Here is a 26,875-nt window from a genome sequence, read left to right as displayed (position 1 = left end):
GCTACACCAACGTGATGCAGTCTTGACTGAAAAATGTCAGCTGCCGCCAGTGATCTCTCTCGGAAAGAGTCACTGATTCGTTTCCAAACACAGGAAATAGCATCAGCTATTAAGAATTTGTTTTGCATAAGGCTAAGAGATTTCTGAGAATAAAAGAAATGTTGTTGTACTGAGTTGACCCGATTCCACACATGTCAAAGTATAAAGTCCAGGTTCATTACTGTTATAGCTTCTCTTCTTGTTTTAACAGTGGATGATAGTAGGTGGATGTCATGCAAAAAAAACTGTCAAGAGCCGTACTCGAACTCACAACATTACTCTGAAAAGGTGTTGAATGGCCTTCTGTTCAAAAAGGGGGCCTCAGAAGGCAACTCCAACAGTAACACATAACTCATTTGATCAAAGTTGACAATTCTTGGAAAAGAGTTGCTTCTGTGGTGAGGTCCCCCCCCTCACACATATCTCTAGATCCAGTAACCTCACATCAACTCTACTTTTCCACTAAAGAGTCAGTGAAATGTGAATGAGACACTCTCCCTCCTGGCGCCCCCCATCAGGAAGCACATGGTTAGTCAACAACCAATTTTAAGAAGTATGTTTTTACTGTGATACGTATTTTCCCTTTACCGTCACTAAGGCCTCTTCTACATTTAGGCTTTGGGGTTGTCCTGCATTCCCTCAGCGTCTTAGACTTAGAGCTTTAAGACAGTTGTTGTAAATGTAATGCATATATTACACTTTATTTTGAAAAAGGTTTGAGACCTTTCCTCAGAAATTGCATATTTTTTACTTCACTTAATGTTTGACCTTCACTGTAGAAAATGAAAGCCTGACACAAACGGTTGTTTCGACATCCAACAGCTGGCAGATGAGTTTCTCCGGACTCAACCTTGAGATAAGCACACAGTGCACAGACATTATTTTGTGACATCACTAGTTAGAAACCAATCATGGACCAATATGCCACTTTAGGTTTTTATATGCATACAGATTTAACTTTTTATTGAGTCAAAATGTTTAGGTGTGTTTAAGAAAATAAGATTGCATTGCACATGACCAATAAAAGTAACCATTGGATGGTTCAGACATTCTATCAAATCAGGTAACAAATACAACTCGTAATTGTTTGCGCTATCAGCTTTGAACTTGACAAGATTTGGCTAATCCCGTATGACAAAAGTATTTGTCAAAGCACAAAAGTGAGTTGGACATACACAAATGTTGACATTGGCTACTTTGTAAAGGTGCTGTGGGATTTAAAATGGTTAACAGATGAATTTTAACCATGTGTGATTCTTCCTCAGTTCACCTAAGAATGCTGCACCGCTTCTGAAGATACTTTTTCACTGAATACTCCCTCGAGCCGCTTCACACTCTTTGTCTTGGTATTTATTTAAACATGAAAGTCGTACTGTGCTACTTTACTGTATGTTTTAGACCTCTGCAGACAGGCCTGTCCTCTCTTCAGGGTTATTTGGTTGTAAAGTACATGAGGGTTGAAGCGTTATAGGATGTGTAAAAACAAGATGACAATGAACACTAATAGGACCCCAGTAACCTTCTTTCACAGTTCTCTGCCTTGCCAAGAAAAAGTTTCCATAACAGATGACATTTCAAAAACCTGATTTTTTTTAGATAAAACATGAAACAAATTGTAGAAAGTATGAAGTCAAATATATTGTATGTGCTGCAGGAAATGTCATCCTATTTTTCCCCATCCAGTTATTTATTTTCTCTAGTTAGCAAAAGAAAAAAAGTGAATGTTGCGGATTGAAAGGTGGTCAGTGCATAGTGAATGAAGCCCAAGTCCCTGACTGCTGCGTTTGTCATGCCTCTTGGAGAACTGCATTATTTACCATGAAAAAGTATTTCTGTACATAAGTTACAACAAACTTCAACCTATGTTTTGTAAAATGATTCACCAAACTTACACTTTGACCTTGAATGCTGACTAGACACTGAATCTAAATTGTGACTCCCTTTTGCACGTACGATGCATCACCAGCAGGGTGCGCTGCTCACCAAGACGCGTTTCTGTGATCCCTGACTACACGTTAAGTCAAAACTGCACTGAGAAAGTACCACAACTCGATAAAAAAAGGCACATGAGCAACCTGAGCCTACCGTACAATGTGGCTTAGAGTGGTAATATGATATATTATTTTAATAAATACATAAAAAGTGGTCGTAGACCCCATGTCATGAGATGAGACTACTTAAATTCAGTGAAAATGAGGAAAACGAAGACACATGACAGCCTGTCAGTTAATTGATCCTCCAATCACAGGTGTGCCCCATTTCAGAGCCCTCTTGGCCCCGCCTCTTTTCTGTCAGGTGGGCAAAGTGTCTGCAGACTTTGTCCCGCTACAAAGTACACGTGTCGGGTTCAGGCGACAGACAAATGCGCACAAATCAGAGTGAAGCTCACTGAAGGCTGGCACAACTATTTCCTTATTGTAGTTTTATTTACCTTCAGACAATCTTACACTTCTAACTGCAGCCGTGAGTGAGTTTCTCAGAGGGAGTCGAGGCGTGGCTTTCACGCAGGCGTGGCACGCAGAAGTTCTCTTTCTGCTCTTTGTCGACTGGCGACAACACACGCTGAATGAATCTTGGCTCAAGGAGGAAACGATGATGAATGGCATCATTTAAAGGCTGGAGATTTCTTATTGGCCATATTTAAGCGATTGAAGGTATCTGGGGCAGGACAACTGTCTGGTTAAGGTACATTCTTCAGAAGAATTTAAGGTGTGTGTTTGTCTTTGGACGAGTAATGACTTGACTTCTCAAACGCAGATCTGGTTTATTTCCAATTCATCTCTCAACCTTCATAAAGATACTACTGTTAAATTTTATTGGATTGTTTGTTGCCACTAACTTTGCAGATTGTCATGTATTCTACCATCAGAAACAGATTAATCGTGAAGAGTGCCTCCATGCTGTGTATGTGTGTGTTAATTCTATATAGGAACCTCCTATAAGCTGCTATCTTTCAGCATGATTGGCCTGACCTTTCAGCACACATTTGTAATGTTTGATATTGCCATGACTTTTATGAAATGCTGCAAACCAAACATCAGTTATAGATTAGGCTAAGAATAATTGACTATATATATATATCTCCATATTCCATATCCCTGTCAGATTTTAGCCCTGTGAAAAGCCACTTGTGCACAGTCCAGCTGGGAAGCTCCTTTCGACCCGTCAAAGGAAACCTTTGTGTTGCCTGGGGCGGCACTGGCTGATATCTTTGTCTGAGGCAGCCGGATGATCGAACGTCACATGAGGAAGTGGTCACATTCACTACTAACTGTTCCAGGATCATGGGCCTCCTGAAGCTGCTGAAGTCCCAGTTGCTGTGCCACCTGATCATCTGCTATGTGTTCCTGGTCAGCGGCATCATCGTCAACCTGTTGCAGATCTGTACTTCACCCCTGTGGCTGGTCAGTAAACAGCTGGCACGCAGGATCAACATCCGACTGGGTTACTGCATCAGCAGCCGTGAGTACTGCTCTTACCCTCTAACACACAGACGATGCTGATGGCAGCTCTCGGTTGCTGAAGTTATATTCTGCTGGTGGATGGAATACATCTTTTAAGTGGTGACTTTATTGCAATTATTTACATGCCATTTGAAAGCACTTCATGGATGTAATGTATCTGTATTCACATAACATGTTACGCTCACATAATAAGAACTTTTCCACCTCATTGTGTGCTAATGATCCTCAGAGATGGTGGCTACCCTGGATTGGTGGTCTGGGACAGAATGCACACTCTACACGGACCCAAAGACGTATCCACTGTATGGAAAGGAGAATGCAATCGTGGTACTGAATCACAGTTACGATATTGACTTCCTGTGCGGCTGGGCCTTCTGTGACAGATTTGGAGTCCTTGGGGTAAGAAAATTACATCCACTTCTATTTTTTTAACCTTTTATTTTGTCTCTATCTTCATCTCATTTGTGGTAATAAATTCATACAGCCCCCACTTCCAAAAATTTCAAACTGTCCCTTTGACTTTGAATCTCTTTCTAGAGCTCCAAAGTGTTAGCCAAACAGGAGTTGAGATATGTTCCTGTTATTGGCTGGATGTGGTACTTCCTGGAGATAGTTTTCTGCAAGAGGAAGTGGGAAGAGGACCGAAGGACGGTGGCTCAGAGTCTTCAGAATTTGCGAGACTACCCGGAGAACTACTGGGTACGTTTCAGTCCGTGGAAACTCTGTTGATACTACAAACATATATTGAGATACGGCATTCATAACGGCCTAATGTTCCTCTGTAGTTCTTGCTTTTCTGTGAAGGAACCCGCTTCACACCAAAGAAACACCAGATCAGCATGCATGTGGCTGAGAGCAAAGGTTTACCCAAACTGAAGTATCATCTTCTGCCCAGGACCAAAGGGTTCTGGGTAACTGTCCAAAACCTCAGAGGCACTGGTGGGTGTACATTATTAATCAATGACGTGTTTGAATATGGCCACCAGTAAATATCAGACACTATGGGGTAATGTTTGTGAATTTCTAAATCAAATAGTTCAGTTAACATTTGCTGTTTTTTCTCATGTAGCTGCAGCTGTTTATGATTCCACTCTGAACTTCAGAAACAACGAGGTGCCCACCTTGCTTGGAGTGCTTAATGGGAAGAAGTATCACGCCGATTTATATGTGAGGTACGAAGAAATGCTTTGCTTCATTTAATTTCCTCTTTATGTACGTGTATTATCATTGTCATGGGCGGATCATCACGACCACTGGACACAAGTATTACAAGGGTACAGGTATGTTACACATAGCAGAAATCATTAGGGCAATGTTGATTCTTACTATTTATAACATACACATACATTGCCTCATAATTTCTGACATACATGGTGAGCGATACGGCATGCAGTCGATTAACTTTCAAAAGTAACACTGTATTGAAAGAATAATTCAGCAAAATTCATGGAATTCCCAAAATCGACAATTTTATTTCATCAAACAAAATATTCTGTTCAAGACCAGTTAAACATGTTTTAAGGTGGTGACATCATAAAACATGAGTATTTTGAAATTCTATTTCTTATCTTTCCTTTTGGGCCCAGTATTCACTTTTAGAGTTGAAAACACCTTTATTTGAATGAAACCTTCAAAGAATACACAGAAAAAAATTCCAAGTATAGAGCTATAATCTATAGTACAAAGCAATATAGAACCACACAAAAACAGTGAAAAATATTTTCCTCCCTAACCTCTTTCTTTTTGATTTTTTTTTTCTACTATTCCAAGACATATTTGCTATTTAATTAATTTCTAGACAAACAAACTGACAAACATAGTCAAAGTCCCACTACTACATAAAAGGTGTATGCTCCTTGTTTACCTGTGACCTGACTTGGCTCCTGTGCAGGAGAATCCCTCTGGAGTCGATCCCAGAGGACGAGGCAGAGTGTTCTTCGTGGCTTCACAAACTCTACCAGGAAAAGGTAAGAGTGTGTGCGAGGTGGAGGTTCAGTCTCAGGCGTTTGGGCCCCTGAAGTTTTATTCACAATAGTTACATTTTTGGGTCCTACCGCTATCTAGAGACGAAGGAAGCAACATTTCATTCAGTTAATGTATTCACACTGTGCCATTTTGCCTAAACCTTTTAAATATAAAGCACGTTTATACCACACTTTATAGTGTACACACCCCCATGAGCTGTGTTTGCATTAACGTGTCTGCAGGACAGCTTTCAGGAGCACTACACACAAACGGGGCGTTTTCCGGGCCCCACAGTGAGCCCTCCGCGTCGACCCTGGGCCTTGATCAACTGGCTGTTCTGGGCCTGCTTGCTCCTCTACCCACTCGGCCTGCTCCTCGCTCAGCTGACCACCTCTGGATCGACGCTCTCCATCTCAGCCTCTGTGGCTCTCTGCTCTGCAGGTTGGTTTCATGTGTTCATGTCCCAGGGGAAGTCATCCTTTAAGGACTCCATTTAACCAGTTCCCTTTTGTGCAAAGGTTCCTTAAAGCAGCGGATTAGACAACTCTAATTCTAACCAAATTCTAGGTTCCCCTTTTTTTTAGGAAAACGTGATATTTTTTAGGAGCATGTCGCTCTCTGCATTCAGATGTGTTCAGTCTCCATGTAACTTTTCTAAATCTTTCCTTTGCAGTTTCACTGGGAGTTCGCTGGATGATCGGCCAGACGGAGATTGGCAGAGGTTCAAACTACGGGAGCAAGGAGTTCCCTCTAAATAATAACTGAAGAGTCCCCGACATACTGAGAGCTGCTACTTTGCACTGACTAATCCATAAACTACAGGCAACCGGATGTGTCAGCACCGTCTGACTGGTCTGGTCCGACAGGTTTCAACCGGTTTTCCTCGCACAATGTAGGTAGCAAAGTTTTATCTGAACACAATTTCAATTTTTGCATGTAAATGTTTGAATACAGTAAAAAAGAAAACCGGTTCAATCAACATTCGAGCCTAAAGTAAAGTCTTAAATGGACTACCTCAGCTATTGTAATTTAAAGCATGAATGGAATTTTTTATGTTGAAAGATATTACACATTTCTTTTAAAAAGAAAAGGAAACACGTTGTGTATCATCATAACATCAAAATACATTAGGTCCTTGGCACGGCATATTTTATGTTTAGGGAATTTTCACATTCACAAAAAGAGATGTGTGCACTCCAAATCACTTTCATTAAGGGTTGTGTCAATTTGTCACCATGATAAAAACATTGATATTAAAAATGTATTAATTACTTTTGTATTTGAGAAATTTGTTGCGGACCAATTTACAGTTTTATTTTTTAATATAAAATAATAAGAGCTTGGAGAAGTTGAGGGAAATGTTGGAACGCATGATTAATCGGCCAAATTAACTCCATACTCGGAAGCTGGATTGATTTTGTTGCTGGGCAACTTCCCCATGGTGTTTTTATGACATACTATACTTACTGAAACCATAATCAAAATATCCAGACAATATTTTGTTTTACTGGCGTGTCTTCACTCTTAGTTTGTCCAATATCCTTTTAGATTTCTTTTTGGAGGTCCTGATCATATATATTCAGTTTGTGAAAGAAATGGACTTCTATAGTTAATTCCTATGCCACCATCCTTATTGACTAAAATTGGAGAGCAGTTTGTAATTCCCACGAAAATAGTAATTTAGTGTTTTGTTAGTGTAAAAATGACAGAACCGGCAATATCTGTAAAATCACAATTTAAAAGTTATATATAAAAAGAACGCATGCAAATTACTACTTTCAAGTCTGATATGTTTAATTTATTTGCTTGTCTTGTAAATAACTAATTTTTTTTAGCATTTCTTTGTGCCTGACTTTTTCGTTAATGGTCCTAAAAATGTCCTCATTCCCATACATGCTTTTTATGGTTTTGGTCCAGTGACTTTGCAGCCACTTTAACTTAAACTTGTTTTCAAAGCATATAGTCCTTGAAAAGAACTTTGATCCAGTTCGTCTTTACTTTTATCTATAGGTGAAACTAAGTGATCGTGTAATACTAATAAATATTTTTAATAATGGAAGAACACAAACAAATTTCATTAAAAAAGAAAAAGATTGGTTTATTAATATTGTTTGTACATAGCAAACACTGACAGAGCAGCAGAGGACCAGACGTTGTGGTGTGTGTGTGTGTGTGCGTCAGTGTTTGGTTATGTGGGTGTGTTTTTTGTGTGCAGCAGCAGGGAGGGAGCGCCGGCCCGTTTCTCCTTAGTTGGCTGCGCTCCAGTCACGTGAACAGCCCTCTAACGGCGACCAGCAGACTTGAACATCGCTCCAACTCGACATTGACTTCTCAGCAGAGGCAAAGAAAAAAAAAAGACGTAAGAAAAGTCCTTCCTAGTGCCTGCGCTTGCCAGATGACAAGGGATTTATTTTGTGGTGTTCATTTCATAAAAGGTGGACCAGCCTCTCTTTCGGTTCAGTGAGACTTCCCACACCTTGTTCAGCCTCCCTCCACTACTCAACAGTCCCTTGGGTAAACAGTTTAAAAGTGCCATAGATATCGTCTCCCCACATTTGTTTAAAAAAAAAAAAAAAAAGTATACCAAAGTATACACCCACAATGCTTTTTGAGAAGTATTGCTTCACCAGTGAGGACAACGAATGTGGTAATAGTTACTTTAACTTTACAATATGGTTTATACAAGAATTAAAGCCAATCCTATTCTTACAATATGTACAGTCCCACCCTTCCTCCTCCTCCTCCAGTCCATGGATACATAAAGACAAGCCTAAACTCCACAGGTCCAGTCGTCCTCTGAAATGGTTCCTCAGTTTAACTCCATGTGCCTTCAGCCGTAACCTTCTCTCGTCGGCATCCATAGTTCTTTTTTCCTTTGTCCAACAGCATGTACAGTAGTGCTTTCATTTGTAAACGTAAAAGTCGCAGAGAACGTCTGTTCACTCTTCATCCGTACAAACCTGAAACAGACAGAAGATAAGAAGGCTGTAATGGTCCCCCTGTGGGTGCATATTCAGTCAGGCCACAACAGTTCTTTTTACATGAGGTTTCAGCCCGACCGTCACAACATACAAAAACAACAGGACTTCTTTTGAAATTCACCTTGACGAACGGGTGGTCTAGTAGCATGCTGGCTGTCCAGCGGCGCTTGGGTTCGCTCTCCAGACAGTGACCGAGGAAGTCCTTCCCTTCTGTGCTCAGCTTCTCCGGGATGGGGGGTTTGTGGCCCATGCCCACTTTGTACATGATCTGGAAGTTGTGCTCATACTCGTGCCAGGGCCTCTGCAGGGTGAGGAAAAGGGAAGGACGTTTCATCTTTGACTGCTTTGGTTTTTTGCTTTGGATAATAGCAGCTAAATGTGTAATGTAATGTTTTCATATTTATAAACGCAAAAAAAATTCAACAATTTGATTTCAGGTGGCGTATTTATTTCGAGTTATATACTTAAGTATAGTATAATATCCCAAATGAAATATCTCTCACAGCCTCAATAGTCTTTATCCTAACCCCACACCAAAGGGCTGTTGGGACTTTGAACATAAACAGAATAAATGGGTTAATGTTTTCATTTCAACATAATCGCTGCATGTGGAACCCACAGCGAGCACACAATGCCTCTCTTGTTCACATTCAGAATTATAACAGAGCAACACAACCAAGACAATAATACAAGTGTTTCTGTCCCTCATGGTAAATATCCAGCATATTACAAGATTACAAGCCTTGCACTATCACTCCTTACCTTTCCAGTCACCATCTCAATGAGAACGCAACCCAAACTCCAGATGTCCGCTGCTCGTCCATGACCTTCACCCTTTGCTCTGGTGATGACTTCGGGGGCCATGTACGCTGATTGAGACATGAACCCAGTTATTTAAGACCAGAATGTATTCATCAGACACTATGAAGCTTTGAGAAATATATTCTTGTAAATTTCCATGTGATCAATTGGAAATATGATTCTTTTAACTACGTATATCCAACAAATAAATAAAATTCATGCACTTACAGTTAACAAAATGGTTGCACACATACCACAACCATATATGAACAAACTGAGTAATAAATCACAGCATGCAGATTGACATCTATTGGTGAAAGTGAACCCAATAAACATAAAACATCAGTGACCCCTGGTGGTGGCATCCAGACCCAAAGTATCCTTTCTTACCCGCAGTTCCCAGTGTGCTGTTCACCTCCCCTGGCATGGTGTGAGTGTTGTTCCTCAACTTGACTGAACAGCCAAAGTCGCCGAGCTTAATCAGGCCTGATGATGTCAAAAAGATGTTGGCTCCTGATATGGAAAAAAAAAAAATCAGAAATCAATTGTAGGTAAATCAACAATTTCCAGCAGAAGGTTATGAGAGAGAGCATGTGGTACTGACCCTTGATGTCACGGTGGACTATGCCGTGTTCATGGAGGACGTTGATGGCTGTAGTGATTTGTTTGCTATAGAGCCTGATGACATGCTCCTGCAGCCCTAGGCGGGACACCTCCTCCAGAGTGCCCTCGTCACAGTACTCCATGAAGATGTACATCTCCTCCTACAGGTGAGTGCATGAACATTTTGACCAAAGTGCTTCAGTATGCACCACCTCATGTCTGGATCAATAAACAACCGCGTGCCTCTTACCCGATGGAGCTCGACTCCAAAGTACCGCACCAAGTTGGGATGTTTAATGCCTTCAAAAATTTTCAGCTCATCCGCAGTCTCTTTGATTGTTTTGTGATCGTTTGGCTGAAATCGGATCTGGATCAAATAAAAAAAAGAAAAGAATTAACGCTACCTGCAGATACTATTATTCATTTAATTTTAAACCCATTGAATTGCTCATGCCGTACATACCTCCTTCATAGCCATTAGTTCACCAGTGTCCACGTTGATGCAGGTGTACACCTTTCCATATTGGCCCTCGCCTGTAATACAAGCAAACCTTGCGTCATTGACTGAACATGCGTTACATAACACACTTCATAACAAATGCAGTCACTGGGCGGTCGTACCTATCTTGTTGCCCCTCTGCCACTTGAAGGTCACCTTTCTGAGCCCAACGTGCATGACATTGTCGTAGGACTTTGGTGTGTGGCACACTTGGCCTATGATGTTGCGCTGCTTCATCACAGCGTACCGCTTGTCCTCAAACTTGCGGATGGAGCGGCGGACAGCCTCCATGGGGCTTTGCCGCGCCGCAGTGTCTGAGATGGGTCAGAGGAAAAGGGATTTTGCATCTTGGAAGGTTTCCCTCTTGTGTGTTAAGTGAGTTAATCCAACTGGGCCCGTAACTCGGAATCTCACCCTTGGACTGGCTGATGAAGGTGCGGAGCTCCCAGCTTCGACGAGCGGTGCTGTTGGCGTCTCCCTTGGGATAGGATGGCTCTGGAGAAAGAAACAAACAAATCACAAGACAACATTAGGCCAATTAGAACATGTATATGCAACCTGTGGATCAAATGATGCATCGCACTGAATGCACTCACCTTCTTTGTCCTCTGTGGGGCTGGAGTGCCGACTCAGAGATTTGAAATGCAACTCTGCTGCGACAGACGACAGGCGGTCGTTTTCATGGTAACTGGATCCCCTGCAAAAAAACATGGTGGTCCAATCAACCTACTGATTGAAATAGTGTGTTCCAGCGTCAGTTTTATCTCTCATGGCAAGATGTTACAAAAAAGATGTTAAAAACCAGAGGCTTTATAAGAAGAAGAAAAAAAGCTGATTTTTAGTATGCATCAACATTTCAGCATGCATCAGTCATCGTACCGCACAAACACTTAAAAGGTTAGATCTCAAGACTGCATGTTCTGATTTTATAAAGCACACACAAATAAGCCCAAACTCCAATGGCTGTTAATCACCAACCTCAAAGCAAGATTCATGTTAAATAGCACTAAAAAGTTGAATATCACAGCCCACTCTTTCATTGAAGCATTGCTTTTGACATTATGCACAACAATCAGTCTCTTCTTTTGACATTACCAAGACTTGTATAAATAAAGCCAATTGTCTGATTTACTGACATTAAAAGACACAAATAACATTTGTAATGCTCTTAATACTGCTTCTACTCGCAGGAAGTAACGATTTTTTCTTGATTATTTGTGACTTGCTGGAATGTCGTGTATATTATTACGATGGGTCTTCTAGCAGCACATTTATGCAGAGGCATTTATAGAGGAAGTTTATAGTGATTAAAAAGTTCATATCCGCACAGCCATGCTGTAACTGAACTCAATTCACCACAAAATTGCATTTCTGGTAGAATGGAAAAGGAAATGCGTCCTCATTCGGTTGAAAATGCTTCCTGTAGTCCAAAAAGCCAAAACTACCCCCGCTAACAACATGTTTACTACAAAAGACTGACGCTTGCTTTAGAAGCCTGGAACTGATCAAGTCACAGAGAATGAGAGACCGACTTTGAGAAAATGGTGGTAGATCAAATATACATTGGCATATCTAGCAATCAGAAGCCAAAAAGCCATAATTATTTCAATATAAAATCTAAAGAGCTTATACATGGAATAAAAGTATGATATAAAACATATCGCTTTATTAAAGCGCGATCACAAGCACTGTGTTTAGTTTCATTTATATTCTAAAATTCCCTGTTACAGGGCCTACAAATAAAATGTTTCAAACTTCCAGCAGCCTCATGTTAGAAATGACTGAATGGCTTTGGCTTTCGTTTTTTTCGACCGCAGTTTCCAGCAGGTGACTTGGGGGCAAAGCTACCTGACGTCATTGGGGCTGCTGCTGGGTGCTTTGGCGTGGCCGTGTTCCCCCGGACCCTGAGGGACGGGGCGGGGGCCGTTGGGGAACAGCTGGTTCCGGAGGTCGCAGGGGAGACTCCGAGAGCTGTGTGGTGAAAAAACAAACTGAGGCGCTCTCCCTGGGGAAAGTATGGGGGCTTGACTGGAAAGCGTGTGGCTATGTTTGAGTGTGGGACTCGTGGTGGCTGGCTGAGGGACACACTCGCACGCTCGCTTACTCAAGACAACAACAAAAAACATGAAGGAACTACTGCTACATTCTCAAGAGTTTACACAAACAAAACACAGAAGCTTGCATCACACGTTAAGCTCAACAAACACAACCATAAAGAGCAGAAGCAATGTTGCAAAATGAGCCATGCAGAAAAGAGGATTAAAAGCCCAGTGTGCTCAAAGATTCTTGGAAAGGCTTGATGTAAAAGCCCCTACCTGAAACCTTCATTATTAGGGATAAACAGATTGGGGTTTGGTGGGTCGCTGTGGCAGCGAGGGACCTTTACGGGACGAGGACTATTCCTGGGAGCTGGAAAAAACAAAGAAAAAAACCTGCTGCTTAGTTTGGTCACCCCACCCACAAAAAGAAAAAACGTGTTTGTTTGTCAGAAATCTACAATGAAATACACGTCACAGGAAATAACTTTTGACACATGCCGTGTTCAGGTTATGTCACCACATGAAAGCCACTGCATTGTCTTACTTTACTCCATCCAAGTCAAAGACCTTTAGTTATGCTCAGACTTTAGACCTTGCCATAAAGAAACTATTTAGGTGTTCAGCAATAGATTTCATAAACATTACTTTTGTAATTTATTAAAAAAGGTACAAACAAGGCTGTGTTTTTCAGTCACGCTTTACTTCTCCTTTACCCATGGAACCCCTAATTTATCTGTTGGCCACTGAGTCGCAGCATCGAGCTGCAAAGGAGTCAGAATCATCAGTGCGAAGACTAGCAACCTTGAGAACACGTACCTCCTTGGTTAATGGATAGCGGTATTAACCGTTGGACCTCTTTTTATGTAACAGCTTGTTCCCATCACCGCCAAGTTATAAACAAAATGTAAACATGGCAATGAATCCAGAATTCCAGGGATTACCAAGAATTTGTATCACAGAAGAGCATCTTACCGATGTACAGGCCAGTGACTGGGCTATGCGGTTTTCCAATCACATGTCCAATACATTCATTCATCAAGGCTTGTAAATTCTGTAAAATGAAGAAACACACAAATCATATTAAAGCCATATTCATATTCCAACAATGCTTATTGCTCAAGAGAATAGCCAACTTTACCAGGAAGTCGTCCTCTGGCAATGCTGATATGAAGGCAGGTTCGATAGCCTGCAGAAAATCAAAGCCCTGCGTCGCCCACCTGCAGGTTAAACATGGCAGTCAGTATGTCCCCAGACTTCACTCTGTACTGATACACTTGGTCTGTGTATCAGCTCATTTATTTTCATAATTTGTCTGAATATTTTTTTTTTAAATCGCAATACTTGAATCCCATAATAAAACCCATAAGGGTTCACTAAGTACAATGTTGCCATGGCAGCTTTTTACAGCTAAAAGCAAAAGCAAAAATTTAACCTCAAGACCTAAATCTATAATATTATCTGTTTTACATTTCTGACAATGCAGCAGAACTAAAGACAGGACTTGATATAACAAACATGCCTGCTGAACTACTATGAACTTGTAGTGTAAGGAACAAAAATAGCCCAGTTTGTTTAAGCTCACTTTTTTTTAATCAGATTATTTCCCAGAATATCTTATTGATTAGTAAAGTTGATACCAAATCAGAGGGCCTCCTTTTACCCATTTTCCAGCAATGATACAATAATCAACACTGAGCACCATACTTAAACCCTTAAACAGGGGTAAGTTCCTTCATGATATATTTAATTGACAGACGGGGGGGGCCTTACCTGGGCTTGGTACCCCTGCCACTCTCACATTTGGTCAAGACATAGGTCATCCATTTGCGGGCAAACGTTATGTAGCGATCCCCAATCCTCTGCCTGAACTCCCCTGACATGAGGCGCACAACCTCCTTGTGGTACTGCAAATTAAAAAAAAAATTAAAAAATGCAAACGGTAGATTAGGTATTAAGTAATCCGATTATTTGACAATTATTCAGTCCAGCCGTAGCTTCACTGTCCCATTGCAAAATATAATCCATAACGCCAACTGAGAGTAGCTGAAGGAATGGATTAGATGTGCAGCATCTGTGAAGACACACGTTATGTTTCATTTACCTCAAAGGCAAAATTGTAGCCCTGTATCATGGCCTCTCTGTAGTACTGATGCAGAGTCGCAGACTCCGACTCCTCCACCTCGGCCTCAAACTCCGTGGTGAACATGTACTCCACTCGGTCGATGGAGGTGCTGATCTTAATGCACAGTTGTAGCGCCTCATCCTGCGGTAGGAGAATAGAAAGTTCTAAATGTCACAACGGATTTTAAAGCTTAGTAATTCTATGAGAAAGTTTCTATACTGAGCGTAAACAGTGTTTATAACCAGCTAGAAAGCCTAGCTTGTTGTGATTCAAGCACCTTGAGCTCCTCCAGAGCACTGGCGATGAGAGGCTGACTCGACGTTTGCTCCCGGCTAAGGGTGAGGACATCCTCCATGGATTGCTGAAAGGCCTTTCGCTGGGCCACCAGATGCGCCGACTGCATCACTATCAAGAGCATGTTCTCCACCTGAAAGCACATCAGGCACCAGAGGGAGGCTTGTACACACTGGAGACACACACACACACACACACACACCACCACAGATTGAATTGAAAATGCCACAGACCTTCATGGCTCTTAAGGTGTCCACAGTTTCCATCTGCGGGACCAGTTTGATCAGCTCTCCGTCCCACTGAGCCCAGTCAGAATCCGTAGCGGAGACGCCTGCTCCGTGTTTACTCATGAGCAGGTAGGCGTCGTCCTCTGCAATTTCGTCGGGCTCTTTGGAGCAGTCTTTCCCCACGGCGGCATTGAGAAGCTGCAGGATGACAGGCCGCTGGTCCATCAGGCCACACGGCACAAAAACTTGCAGCTCCTCCAGGCCCGGAATCTGTACCTGGATAAAGAAGGAGGCGGCTAAATGTAGACCAGAACAGACGGATGCAACACGTGTCAGCCGAAAGGAGAAGCAAACGCACCTTGACATAGTGTCCCTTCTTCAGAGCATCCAGGAGACAAGTCACCCCATTGGTGAAACTGAAAACTGCAGCAACTTCTAAGTCCTGCACAGATAGGTAATCAAACAAAAGCGTGTGTCAGAACACACAGTCCTAGTTCTTTGGTGAGCAACATAGAAGAAAACAGGGTCATAGATTAACTGCAAAGTGTGTGCTGTATTGGCTTTCTATCTCGAGGGACTGAGAATTCTTCACTGCTGCCACCCACCTTGCGAAGCATTTTGGCAAAGCCCAGAGCCTTAGACGCTCGCTCCCTGGCCTCGTGAAACAGCTCTTTAAGCGACCGGCTCGTTTCGATGACGGACCGTCTTGAAGAATGCAAAAAGGTTTCAAAAGTTAAAAAACACCTCCACTGGGGGGACGGAATGAATAATTAACGCACTGAGTGAAACAGAAATCCTCTCCCTTACCTGATCTCATCTGAGGCGGTGCTGTCATCTGCACACTCCCAGGATTCATTACCACTCTTTTGCAAGCCGGCATCAAGAAACTCTCCCGTGGACTTAAGCAGCATCCCGGCGATATCGCTGCAAAGAGCAGAGCGGTGCTCCGTTTTACATCAATTACAACAAAGCTCTCAAAGGATAAGCTCACAGTCTTAGTCAAGGGGCTGTTGCTTTAACAGGTTTTCTGTAATCAGTCCTCCTTAACTTTAAAACCAATTGTGAACCACTTCATCTTTTCAAGTGGGAAAACAACACAAAGAACTACATCCATCTCAGTTTGGTTAGCAGGTAATCAACTGACCAGAAAAGCTTCCCAGACTGGGCCTCCCCTCCACGGATGTAAGGCGTGATGACCTTGGTGAAGTTCCACTCCTCCTCCAACAGGTTCTTTAAGCTGTGAGATGCCTGGGGCAGCTGCTGCAACATCTGGATCCAGCTATGCATGTAGTCAAAGTAGACCTACAAAAACAGCAAAAAGAGTTAAATCTCAATGAATTCACAAGAGTCTCTTGCCAATGGTTGAACAGTTTGAACTCTAACTTGAGGAAGTGGAGGTGGAAAGGTTAGGAGTCTTACTAAGAGCATCTTGTGAAGGTCCTCTTCAAACTCATCGATATTGGCATTTGTCTGCAGGCCCTGAGCATCAGTGACCACGCCGCGCAGCATGAACTGATAATACTGCTTCATCAGAAGTCCACCCTTCAGAACCTCCTTACACTCACGCACCAACTGGAGATCGCAAGGAACACGTGAAACAACATAAAGATTAGCAATAACACGTGGTGCACCTGTGAAGCAATACGGTCTTTGAGGACATTTCCATCAAGTAGAGCGGTAACAAGTTATCTCAATGTTTCTTTAAGAACTATTTAATGATTTATTTGGTATACAGAGAAACTAGTTTGGACTTGGCCAAGTGGACACGAATGATTCAATTGAATTTAAAGAATAGAAAGTCATTTGCGCAAGCCCATTGTGTTACCCCTTGTAATGTACAAGTATGTGTAGGCTACTCAATCTGCTTAATTTGAGAAAACTCAAGAGTCTATGGATATGTGTCAATTAGACGTGTGCAGCCATTCCGCATTATGACAACACATAAGGGAGTGTTTCAGCAGCAGCACCTGTTTGATGCTGAGCAGTGAGGGCTCTCCAGCGGGCCTCTGTTCAAGTCGCAGTTTAAGGCATTCATGAATGACGTTGAGAAGGACTCTGCAGAGCACGAGGAACGCTGGCCGAAAGGATGGGAGGTCCATGTCCAGCAAATCCTCCCAGGAGACCTGGTCCGCTCCGAGCTCCGGATGAGCCGGACAACTGCAGGACACATGGCGGGAAAGCTCTGGCAGGTAATCACTGTACAGCATGGGGTCTGGGAAGTCTGCAAACTGAGGGCGGAAGAGCCGGTGAGGGTAATTCAGCAGGTATTAGAAAAGCACCATGGTTATTATATTAAAAGTCAACAGTTGGTTTCCAAATAATACGTTTTTTTTAAATACTTTATTAAATTTTACTATTTATAAATGGTATTTTTTTCATTTATAGAGCTAGAAGCATCTGCAAAAGTCAGCTCCCTTTTGAAAAAACTAAATCCCATTTATCAAATTTGTATTTGTCTTTGTAAATGTGGAGGACAGTATCTAAACCTACAGTACCAGTCAAAGGTTTGGGCAGTTTGTCATTCAATAGAATGGGAAAGAACGCGGTCAATGACCCTCAGGTCTCGTTTCACTGTTGAAAAAAACCCTACTATAACAGAGCAGGGGGCGACACTAACGAAGACCAGGTTGCCATTTGCAAATCTTTTTTAAAAATTGGCAACTGATTCTGAGGCTCTGGTTGCAATCGGTAGAAACCACTGTTTAACATTAAAAAAAAATAACGACGGCAAAACGTGCACCACATTGTTATCATCAGCTGTGTGTGGGAGCAGCTTCAGCCGCCTAAAAAGATGGGAGCTATTTTCAGTTTGGCAACCCAAAAATGATGGGGCGGGTTTCAAAATCCACTCTGAAATGTTTGGAACAGATGTATGAACATCTACTGAATTAGCTCTAATAATAATCATAATAAGATGATATTTTTTGTGAGAACGAATCAATGATGGTCAAAGTGTGCAGATGAACAGAAGCCTAACCTCCAGCTCAGGGGTGTGGCGGAGCAGCGCTGCTCTGGACCTCTGCAGAGAGCGGTCCATCAGCTTGTGCAGTCTGAGGATCAGTTTACGCAGTCCCATCTGTTTCAGAGCTTTATCCACAAAGGGCCTGTAGATGGCTGTGGGGCAGAACACTCCTCCTCCCGCGATCGCCTCGGCACTTCCTGCCGCTGCAGTTGGGAGAAACTCCTCTTCCGACAACAACCGGGTCACTTTAGGAGCAAACGAGGGAGACAGCTCTCCCTCTGCTACACGTCCCGATACCACCACCATTACCACCTCCTCCTCCTCCTCCTCCTCCTCCTCCTCCTCCACCTTCTTCTCCCCCTCCCCCTCGTCTTCGTCCGCCTCCTGCACCTCCTCCTCCTCCTCGTAGTCCTCAGCCTCCCTGTCCTCTCCATCGCTTTCCGCTATAAAAGTGGCCGTCGAGTCATCCTCCTCATCCTCATCATCCTCCTCCTCTTCTTCATTGCCACGGGAGCAGCGAGGTGAAGGGATCTCAAAGACGGGCCACCCGATGCGGGAGAGATCATGGAGGCCCAGAACGGTAGCCATGACGCGCAGCTTCTGGTTGAGGTCCTGGGTGATGTTGAGCCACAGGCAGAGCGCCTGCACCCTGCCCTGGAAGTCCCGTGCCGCATACTTTTGATATTCCCTCTGCAGGGCCTGCAACGAGGGGTACAAAGCCTCCACGGACTCCAGCAGCTCGATCACACGCTTGACCTGTTCAAATGCGAGCCGCTGGCGCTGAAGGTGCTCCCTGCAGTCGTCGCCTGAGCCCAAAGGCTCCGCCGCGTTCATCGCTGGCGGGGGATAGGCGCTGAAGCCCCAGGGATCTACGCCGCAGTGGTTGGCCACTGCTACGGCGGGGTCCGCCTCCCCTCCGCAGACTAAATCTGGGACATTCCGACAGTCCAACTGGACCGGTGGAGAGCCTGAACACTGGGCCCCTCTCAGGCTGGCATAGTTGACTTTAAATTGCAGGACCTCGTTAATGATGTCAGGGATGGCCTGGCGGGCAGTGAATAGAAAAAGGTCTTGGTCGCCCGTGGTGCGCCGGGCGTGCCAGGCCTGCAGCTCCAGCCAGATGACCTCGTTGTTGTGGCCCATGAAGGCCATGTTCTCCAGGCCTCTCTGCTCCTTCTCCTTCCTCTTAGAGGACATAGATGTGAGCTTGAGCAGCAGACGGAGAGTTTCAAAAAACTTGAGGCGGTCAGCGGGACAGTCGGTCCGTGAGGTTTGCCGGTGGGTCCGGGCAATGTGGGGCATAGACACCGGGAGTTTGCAACTGCTGCAGCCCAAGCTCAAGTAATGCTTCCTGGGATCCATGTTGAGGGCACCGAACGGGCTCGACTTTGAGAGAGGATCCAGCATGAAGGAGCCTTCATAAGTCTTCTTGTGGTCTCTCTCCGTGGAGCGTAGTGTGGCCCTCTGCTTCTTGCCCTGCTTGTAGCTGTGCTCGTCGGGGGCCTCGGCTGGCTTAGGACTCTCTTTTGGGACAGGGGGGGCGAGGTCCACTAAAATAAACACAGAAAGAACAAAAGGAGTCAATGCAGTACATTTTAATTTACATTTAAAACAAGTTAAAAAAGGCAGTGTTTTTAATATTTCCGTTTCTACTTCAGTCAAATAGATTAAGGAACTCACCTTTGTTGGGGGACCGACCCGCACTCTTTGCCTGGCTGTGTCGGTGGTGTTTCCCAGACATGCGTTTCATCTGACGGGAGGTGTAAGGAGGTGTTGTCCCATACAGAGGTTCGTCATCCCCGCTGGGAGAGTCCCACGAGTCCTCCAATTCTGGGTTCTGTTTGGATGCATCTTCCACTTGCTTCGCCTGCCTGCAGGGATTTAAATGACAGTGTGTCCACAAAACATACAGAACAATCCATGGACACAAGCACTGTGACTGTTAACTAAAAAAAAAACATTCTTTTCATTATGAAACTATTTCACTCATATAACAAAAAACCAAAGAAATGTATGTGCAAGGTCAAACAGTGCGCCGATGTTTGTTCCCATAACAAAGTGTGCTAATGCCAAGGCAAACAGGTTGCTAAACTGCAACTAGACTCATTGTCTGCTGTTGCCTTGCACCGACTGACGAGTCGTCTGTCTTTCGGAGCTGGGCCGGGAGCGGCTTCTGCAGCAACGCTCTCTGTGCACGACCACAGACGCCCAGGCGCAGGAAAACAAGCTGTGGGTTCTCTGCTGGAAGCCTCGCTTAGCCTTGGTGAAGACAATGACTCAACCCGTGAGGGAGATATAGTAAACCCCCATTAGTTCTGTCTGCGAGGACATCAACCATGCTGCACAAGTCAAGAGTTTCCAGAGTATGGGCTCAACCCAAGTATGTAGAATGTTCTAGGCCGTATGCGCACACAGTGCCAATGAGTGTCACGTTCATGGGTTGCTTAACTGCATCTTCCCAGGGAATTTCAGGATATGAAAAGCCACAGTAGAATATGCTGGACCCTAGGAGTTCCTAGGAAAGGAAGCGCAATGAGCTCTTGAAAACTCAGCAAAAAGAAAAAAGAAAGAGGCCGCAAGCAGTGCGCCTTTCCAGATTAAAATGTCAGCGCTTTGTTCCCTAATGCCTTTCCGAGGATTCTTTAAACTGGATTAGAGGGAAAGGTTGGAAGGTCTTACCCTGCTAACAAAACCAAAGAATGAGAAGGGGCGGGGCATGGAAAACCAGCATTGTGTATGCTTTTCGCCATGTGCCCCTCCATCGATCATCTGACTGAAAGGCATTCCCCAACACGCGCCGGTCTGCGTCTGTGCATGCAAAGTTGAAAGGGGCACACTCCTGTGTTACAGGAGGCGGGTCAATCTGGGAATCACTTGCTTTGAGCTTGTCACGCAGCCACACAGAGAGAGTGAGAGTCCCGGCTTCTATTGCCCATCTGCCCCGCTGCAGGATGTGTGTGTGTCCGTGCGTGTGTGCACACGGAGTCCCATGGGAGCCGCAGGGTGGCCAAATGCACAGACACCTGCTGCAACTCCTAAAGCGGCAAACGCACTAAAAGAGCAAGATGCACAACGACTGCACGGAGGTACATACTGCTACGGCAAATAGCGCTGCACACATCTTAAATCGCGACAGTCATCGAATAACTCTTGCTTGAAAAAGAACACTGGTGCCTTTATGGGTGTATTGTACAAGCAACTGGTGGGGGGCTTGTTCTGCAAGGGCAGAGCACAACTGCGATCTTTTCAGTGTGCAGGCACAAGAAAGCACAGTAGGCAACAGTGTGCGTGCGTGCGCACGTGCATGCGTGCGTGCTGCAAAAAGGCATTTGGCATGACCACAGCAGATAAATTGCTGTGCTTTTGTGACGCCAACATGTAGACAGGTATCAGGAAACGGCATCACGAAACAAGCTTGCCCCATCTACATCCTACTTGCTCAATCAGGAGTTGGATCTGAATTGTGCACACATTTGGTGTCTCAGGACAGAAATAGTACAAACATGTGAGAGTAAACGACCCCGAGTTTTAAAAAGACGCTTCTCCACAGAGAGCAGCATGACATCACTCAGGAATGACAGCCGAACCAGTGACGCCATCGTTGTTTGTTTGGTTACCATGAGACACTTCAAGCGCAGAATGTGCAGTAAAGAATGGGTCAATTCTTCTTTTTAATTATTAGCTTTCTCCCCAGGACCCACTCGCAGACTGAACGGAGAAAGTCACAGAGCCGCATGCCTCGCAGTTATCCACAGAAGCAGAACTGGGGTCTCTGAGCTGTCCCTGCCAGGCTGCAGCCTGTGAATTGTCACTGCAGATGGTGTCTAGCTGGAGTCAATGGCGCATCTGATGGCTCGTCGGGGGTCCAATAAAGGCCAGTGGAATGCTGCAGCCCCAAGGCAGCAAAGCTGAGTGCATAATAAACGGCACCGGATTGTGAGTCTTTTCTGTATAGCGACTGATGCAGTTGTATGAAGGGCTGCCAGAGTCAGGGGGGCCTGACCTTTGACACAACCATCCACACCATTGTACCAGGAAGGGGCACTCCATTGTATAGTTGTGACACGTGGCCCGTGGGGCCCACAGCTGAATAGCACACAGCTGGTTAGTGGGCACACTTGCTCACAATGGCCCCACTAAAGGGGATTTTTTTCCCCCCTTTTTTCAGAAAGAGGAAAGGAGGAGACGCAGGCCGGGGTTTTTGTAAGAGCACACTCTCTACCAATTAGGTCACGCTGGCATGACGGATGCTCGGTAGGCTAAATCCAGATTTTGATTACCCCCCACTGTAAAAAAGGATGCGTCTACTGGCTACTCATTTCAGCCACGGAAGTGGAACTGCAGCTCATACTTACAAGCCTGTGCAATTCCGAGCTCTGCCTGTGTATCCCTGATAATATATGCAGCAATCCTCTGGTCAAAACTGGCAAAGTTTGCACGATGGGCAGATTGGATGACAGAATTCAGAAAATGAACACTATGTACTTGACCCCACCCTGTTCTGACAATTCCAGGAGCAGTCCTCTAAACCTCTCTTACATGCAACTTGGCAAAGCCTAGTGTGCATGCAGAGCCGAGGCGTTTGCTTCTGCAAGGCATTATATCAATATTATCTGACCCTGTATATCGCTCAGTCAAAGAGAAAGCATAGGCCTCACAGTGCCAATGGCAGCTCATGCAGTTAAACAAAACAAGTCACATGACGTAGCGTACCTAAATTAAGTCACTGGTTGCAGAGATTGGGCGGCAACGTGAGGTAAATGGTGTGATGGCATGTTTTCACCCGATGACACTCGCATCATAAACGCCATAAGTAACACCTGCGTCAGCTTCCACTTGCCTTTTGGTGTCTCGCAGTTGTGCACATCCTAAATGTCCGATCAAAGATGAGCATGACGTTATTCTGCAGAACTCAACCATGTTTTCTCTCCTACTCCATTAGGACGACGTGACTCCAGTACCGTATAAGTAACATACATAAGAAGTGTCAGAAATCCTTTTGTTTAAAAAGAAAGGACAGACGAGAGTGGCAGAATGCGGGAGCAGCACTACATTCCCTAAAGCAGGTGTGCGCAGAGACAGCAGGATGCGGTCAGGAAAGGACGGTCCATCTGTATTCTACAGCCTGGCCTCATGGCAAATGAAGGCATTGATGAGTTTCACCCATGAGCTTCTCCAGTGAACAGAAGGCAGCGATCCACCGCCTTCTGTTCACCACATCCTGAAATCTCTGGAATGCTTGTAAGCCACAATCTGACGAGCTTTGAGAACAAGACATTATTGACAAAGGGCCTCTGTACTTGCTGGTGATCGGCCTCGAGCTCAACTCGTCTCACTTGGAATAGTTGTCAGTTTTAAGAGCGCACACTCTTAGAGGTGAATATGAGGATATCTTTGTTACGAAACCTCTGATTTACTTGACCATTGAGCGTAGAAACGACGTACTCCAACAAGTTCTTATGCAGAACCGTTTTAGGTTCACTGGCAGTTTATGTTAAATAGAAGAGCTCTGCAGAGCGAGCTTTGCCTTTAACCCAAAACCTTGTGAACACAGTAAACAGACAGATGGACTGACAATAAAAACATAAAAACAAATATCATGCAATCACGTGAGTCTGTGACCCAACGTTTTTGCAGTAATAGCATGACTCGGTATTTTTTCTTTATGCAACAATGCCGGACAGTAGTGACACAATCACGCAAGTGGTTCGTGTCCACTTGGGACAGAGTGTCCACAAGGAACTCGAACTCGAGGTTTGCAGACGGATAGAAAGAGCTGTTTCCACGGGATGAAAGGCCACGACAAGGCGAGTGCATGTGCAGGAAAAGGCAAGGAGAGAGGGAAGACACAACAGCAGATTCCTGAGGGGAGAGGAGGGGGGGTCTGTCGCCAGCGGCCAGGGGCAAACACTGCCGCATTTCGATTAGGATTTGCGCACATAACATTACGCGTGTCTGCGTGCATTCCGCGGCCAGATTGCAGAAAGCCCCCCCCGTCGTGTAACCTTGTCGTTTGAGCGATAGGAACACACACACACACACACACAAACCGTGACGAGACGCTTGCAGCTGCACATATATGTCCGCACACCAGATAAGACAACAAAAGCGGCATGCCTCCACGACAGCACACTCGTCCAAGTTTATTCAACGTACGGTTCTTCAATAAACACCACAATAACACACGAGCGCAAAATCATGCGCGGCGATCCCCGTTGACAATAAACAGCGGAGCGACGTGCTAGCTAATGCCAGCGAAGTTTCCCCCCCCCACCCCCACACCCGGCTGGATTATTACAAAATGCATGGTCTTGCACGCTCAGATAATCGACAACACACTTTTCGAGTGGACCGCACGAGCCGTCGTTGCAGAACGTGCGCGTCTGCAGCGCGCACGGTTTCTGCCGGCGAACTTGTGGACGAACAATGAAGTGACAAGCGACAGCTAAAGTAGCCGCTAGCTGTTAGCTAGCATGTCAACATGTTGCTCAGTTAGCGGGCGGATAATTGTGTCGTTGTGTTACCTTAACATTTGGGGAGCATTTTGGTTTTCCTTTCCCTCCTGGCGACTGAAAATAAGACAACGCGGTGATATCTGCAACAGAGTACGGCTAAAAAAAAAAAATGTTCCTGGAAAGAAAAGTTTGCAAGTCCAGTGTTGCAGTAACTGCACGCGGGTCACTATTTGACAGGAAGTGGATTTCTAAGAGCCCACCGCTGTGTTGCGTTCACCTCCCTATTTGGCAAGTGCGAGGTCCTGATAGTGTAGTGTCTGTTCGACAAAATTCGCATACCTGCTGGTCTTGTTGCGATCCGGAGGCTCCATAGCAAAGCAGCGGCGTCTTGATCCCGGCCGTGCATGGACTAAACCATGTCTAAACAATATCAGACCCACTTTGCACCGTTAAATCTTTGCAAAAGAGGCACGTTTTTGTCTCTTTGGAGCACTTTCTATCCGCCGGCACAGTTGACTCTTGCTTGTGCGTATGCCGTCGCCATCTTTCCAACATTCATTGAGGAGGAGTGCTTCGGTATTGCATTGCTACGGCTACCCGGATAGGTCATGTGCGGTCACTAACAGTGCAGGGCCCCAATGTCTCTTTTTTATAAACTTGGGAGTAAACTGACAAGGAATCTATTATCATATGATCACATCTTGACCGAAAGGATGTATTAACGTTATATTTCTGTAAATCAAATATGGTACCAGAAACCGATGGGGGATCATTTAATAACTTCATTATCTATGAAGTTTGTAGTTGTCAATCAGAGAATAAAAGGAACTAATTTCTGATGGACTTTCATCATCAATACTGTGCTTTCAATAGCACTACAATTCTGGAACAAGTTAGACACGAGGGTCCATGATGATGTTGAACAGAACCGTGCGTATGGAGGGTTGAATGTAACCACCAGCATTCCTTCCTGTTACATTCAACAGCCCATGCATTTCAGGTTATGGAGGCCCCTTGTGGTCTTGTGATAGCGGCACCTGGTTGTTTAATGTGTTTGTTAGATTATAAAAATGGGGACATTTATAAATTTAACAATTCATGTGAAATGTTTGTACATACATATAGTGACACTGACATCGAACTGTGTGCAGGTGTTAACTTATATTGTGGGAGGAAGAAGTAAAATACAACACATTTTCTATGGCAACTCATGTAATACCAGAATAATCTAGGAATCCTAAATTCATAATTTGGAGTTATCATGTTTAATCTAATCCCACATATACCTCTTGGAATCAAATGGATTTACATTTTTCAAAAAGTCTGATTTGGGGTCAATGCAAATTTTCACTCACACCAAGACAAAAACACAAGGACTAAACATCCCCATCTCCAGCATTTGCTTCTAATATGAAATGTTCATGACAAGATATATCAATATATCTCTCTTTCTGTCTACACATCGTATAGAAAAAGATATTTATAGTATTGATTCTTTTTTTTAAAGTGCTCTATTTTCTATCCTCCTTTCCACCACCGTTTCCCGACTGCTCAGTTTAAAGCCAATGAGCCTGCATTCTTAACCGATTTGTTAAGTCTGTTAGTGTCTCTTGTTGCAATGCTGTTCACCATTTTTCTTTTAATGCAGTAGTTAACACAAGCAGATTTATGTTTTACCAAAGAATACTTTGTATGAGTTCAAATTGAATCATTCAAGTTATAATAACCCTTCAATCTTGAGTTGATGTTGTGACTTTGCTACCACCCTGTGAAGACTAAAACACACTTGGAGAAATTAATAATAATTAGTACGGTTTTTAACTCATTATTTACTAAGAACATTGTCAGATATACTCAAAACATTATACATCTATATATTATTTCTGCTATTATTATCCCTCTGGACCAACCAACGTTTCATGGAGGAAACATTACACCCCCTCACACCCTTTTGAGTCATTTCACACACAGAAATCAGAGAATAGAACATCAAAGTTGTATGTTCTGTTGCAAAAATCAATCAATCGATGAACAAGTCTTCATAAGTATGAACTTAAGTATCAAGGGTGTCTAAAAGTACTTTAATACTTTAATAGGTATATACTGTATATTACACTACATGGCAATAATGTTCTTAACACACATTATTTGGGTGGCCTTCACTTGTATTACTTTGTGTAATCTGTAAAGTGCAAATACATCAACAGGTACGTTACCTGTAAACCAAGGGGCATAATAATACCACAGCTTAGAAATAACTAAATCATTTCGGTATTTTCAATCTAGTTCTGTATGAAGCCCAACCTGTCCCTCCACACCCTGCGGGCCTCCGAGCTCACCAAGTTATGCATTCCGGGGCGTGTCTCCTTTACTCTTTTTTTCTCACTACCTTTTGTTTCGAGACAATAGGTGAGGAGGCATCAA

General features: G+C 43.9%; 2 protein-coding genes across 5 annotated transcripts; one reads left to right on the top strand and one right to left on the bottom strand.

Moving 5' to 3' along the window:
* Window positions 1–2,353: 2,353 nt before the first annotated feature.
* On the top strand, window positions 2,354–7,805 carry agpat4 (1-acylglycerol-3-phosphate O-acyltransferase 4 (lysophosphatidic acid acyltransferase, delta)). 2 transcript variants are annotated; one of them, XM_037465668.2, is made up of 9 exons: window positions 2,354–2,724; window positions 3,320–3,501; window positions 3,733–3,902; window positions 4,041–4,202; window positions 4,289–4,442; window positions 4,573–4,675; window positions 5,395–5,470; window positions 5,711–5,909; window positions 6,142–7,805. In XM_037465668.2, the coding sequence occupies exons 2-9, from the start codon at window positions 3,324–3,326 to the stop codon at window positions 6,231–6,233; spliced, it is 1,134 nt and encodes a 377-aa protein (XP_037321565.2). In that variant the 5' UTR covers window positions 2,354–2,724; window positions 3,320–3,323; the 3' UTR covers window positions 6,234–7,805. The 2 variants fall into 2 exon arrangements, with proteins under 2 accessions (XP_037321565.2, XP_037321564.2); XM_037465667.2 differs by having other exon boundaries at window positions 2,355–2,748.
* Window positions 7,541–25,046, bottom strand: map3k4 (mitogen-activated protein kinase kinase kinase 4). 3 transcript variants are annotated; one of them, XM_037465663.2, is made up of 27 exons: window positions 24,791–25,046; window positions 19,677–19,867; window positions 18,012–19,546; window positions 17,002–17,262; window positions 16,454–16,606; window positions 16,179–16,336; window positions 15,842–15,958; window positions 15,640–15,739; window positions 15,393–15,476; window positions 15,041–15,310; window positions 14,791–14,940; window positions 14,493–14,654; window positions 14,162–14,295; window positions 13,530–13,608; window positions 13,364–13,442; window positions 12,668–12,761; window positions 12,201–12,323; window positions 10,949–11,049; window positions 10,767–10,847; window positions 10,475–10,666; window positions 10,317–10,387; window positions 10,104–10,220; window positions 9,855–10,014; window positions 9,641–9,763; window positions 9,212–9,318; window positions 8,571–8,750; window positions 7,541–8,428 (listed from the first exon to the last, which is right to left on the bottom strand). In XM_037465663.2, exons 1-27 carry the CDS (start codon window positions 24,820–24,822, stop codon window positions 8,408–8,410), a joined length of 4,875 nt encoding a protein of 1,624 aa, XP_037321560.2. In that variant the 5' UTR covers window positions 24,823–25,046; the 3' UTR covers window positions 7,541–8,407. The 3 variants fall into 3 exon arrangements, with proteins under 3 accessions (XP_037321560.2, XP_037321562.2, XP_037321563.2); XM_037465665.2 differs by lacking the exon at window positions 24,791–25,046 and adding an exon at window positions 24,521–24,765; XM_037465666.2 differs by lacking the exon at window positions 12,201–12,323.
* Between the last annotated feature and the right edge of the window lie 1,829 nt (window positions 25,047–26,875).

Source organism: Pungitius pungitius, chromosome 13, assembly GCF_949316345.1.
Source record: "Pungitius pungitius chromosome 13, fPunPun2.1, whole genome shotgun sequence".
Classification (NCBI taxonomy): Eukaryota; Metazoa; Chordata; class Actinopteri; order Perciformes; family Gasterosteidae; genus Pungitius; species Pungitius pungitius.
Note: the sequence above shows the minus strand (reverse complement) of the source record. Positions and strands in the feature narration are given on the sequence as shown.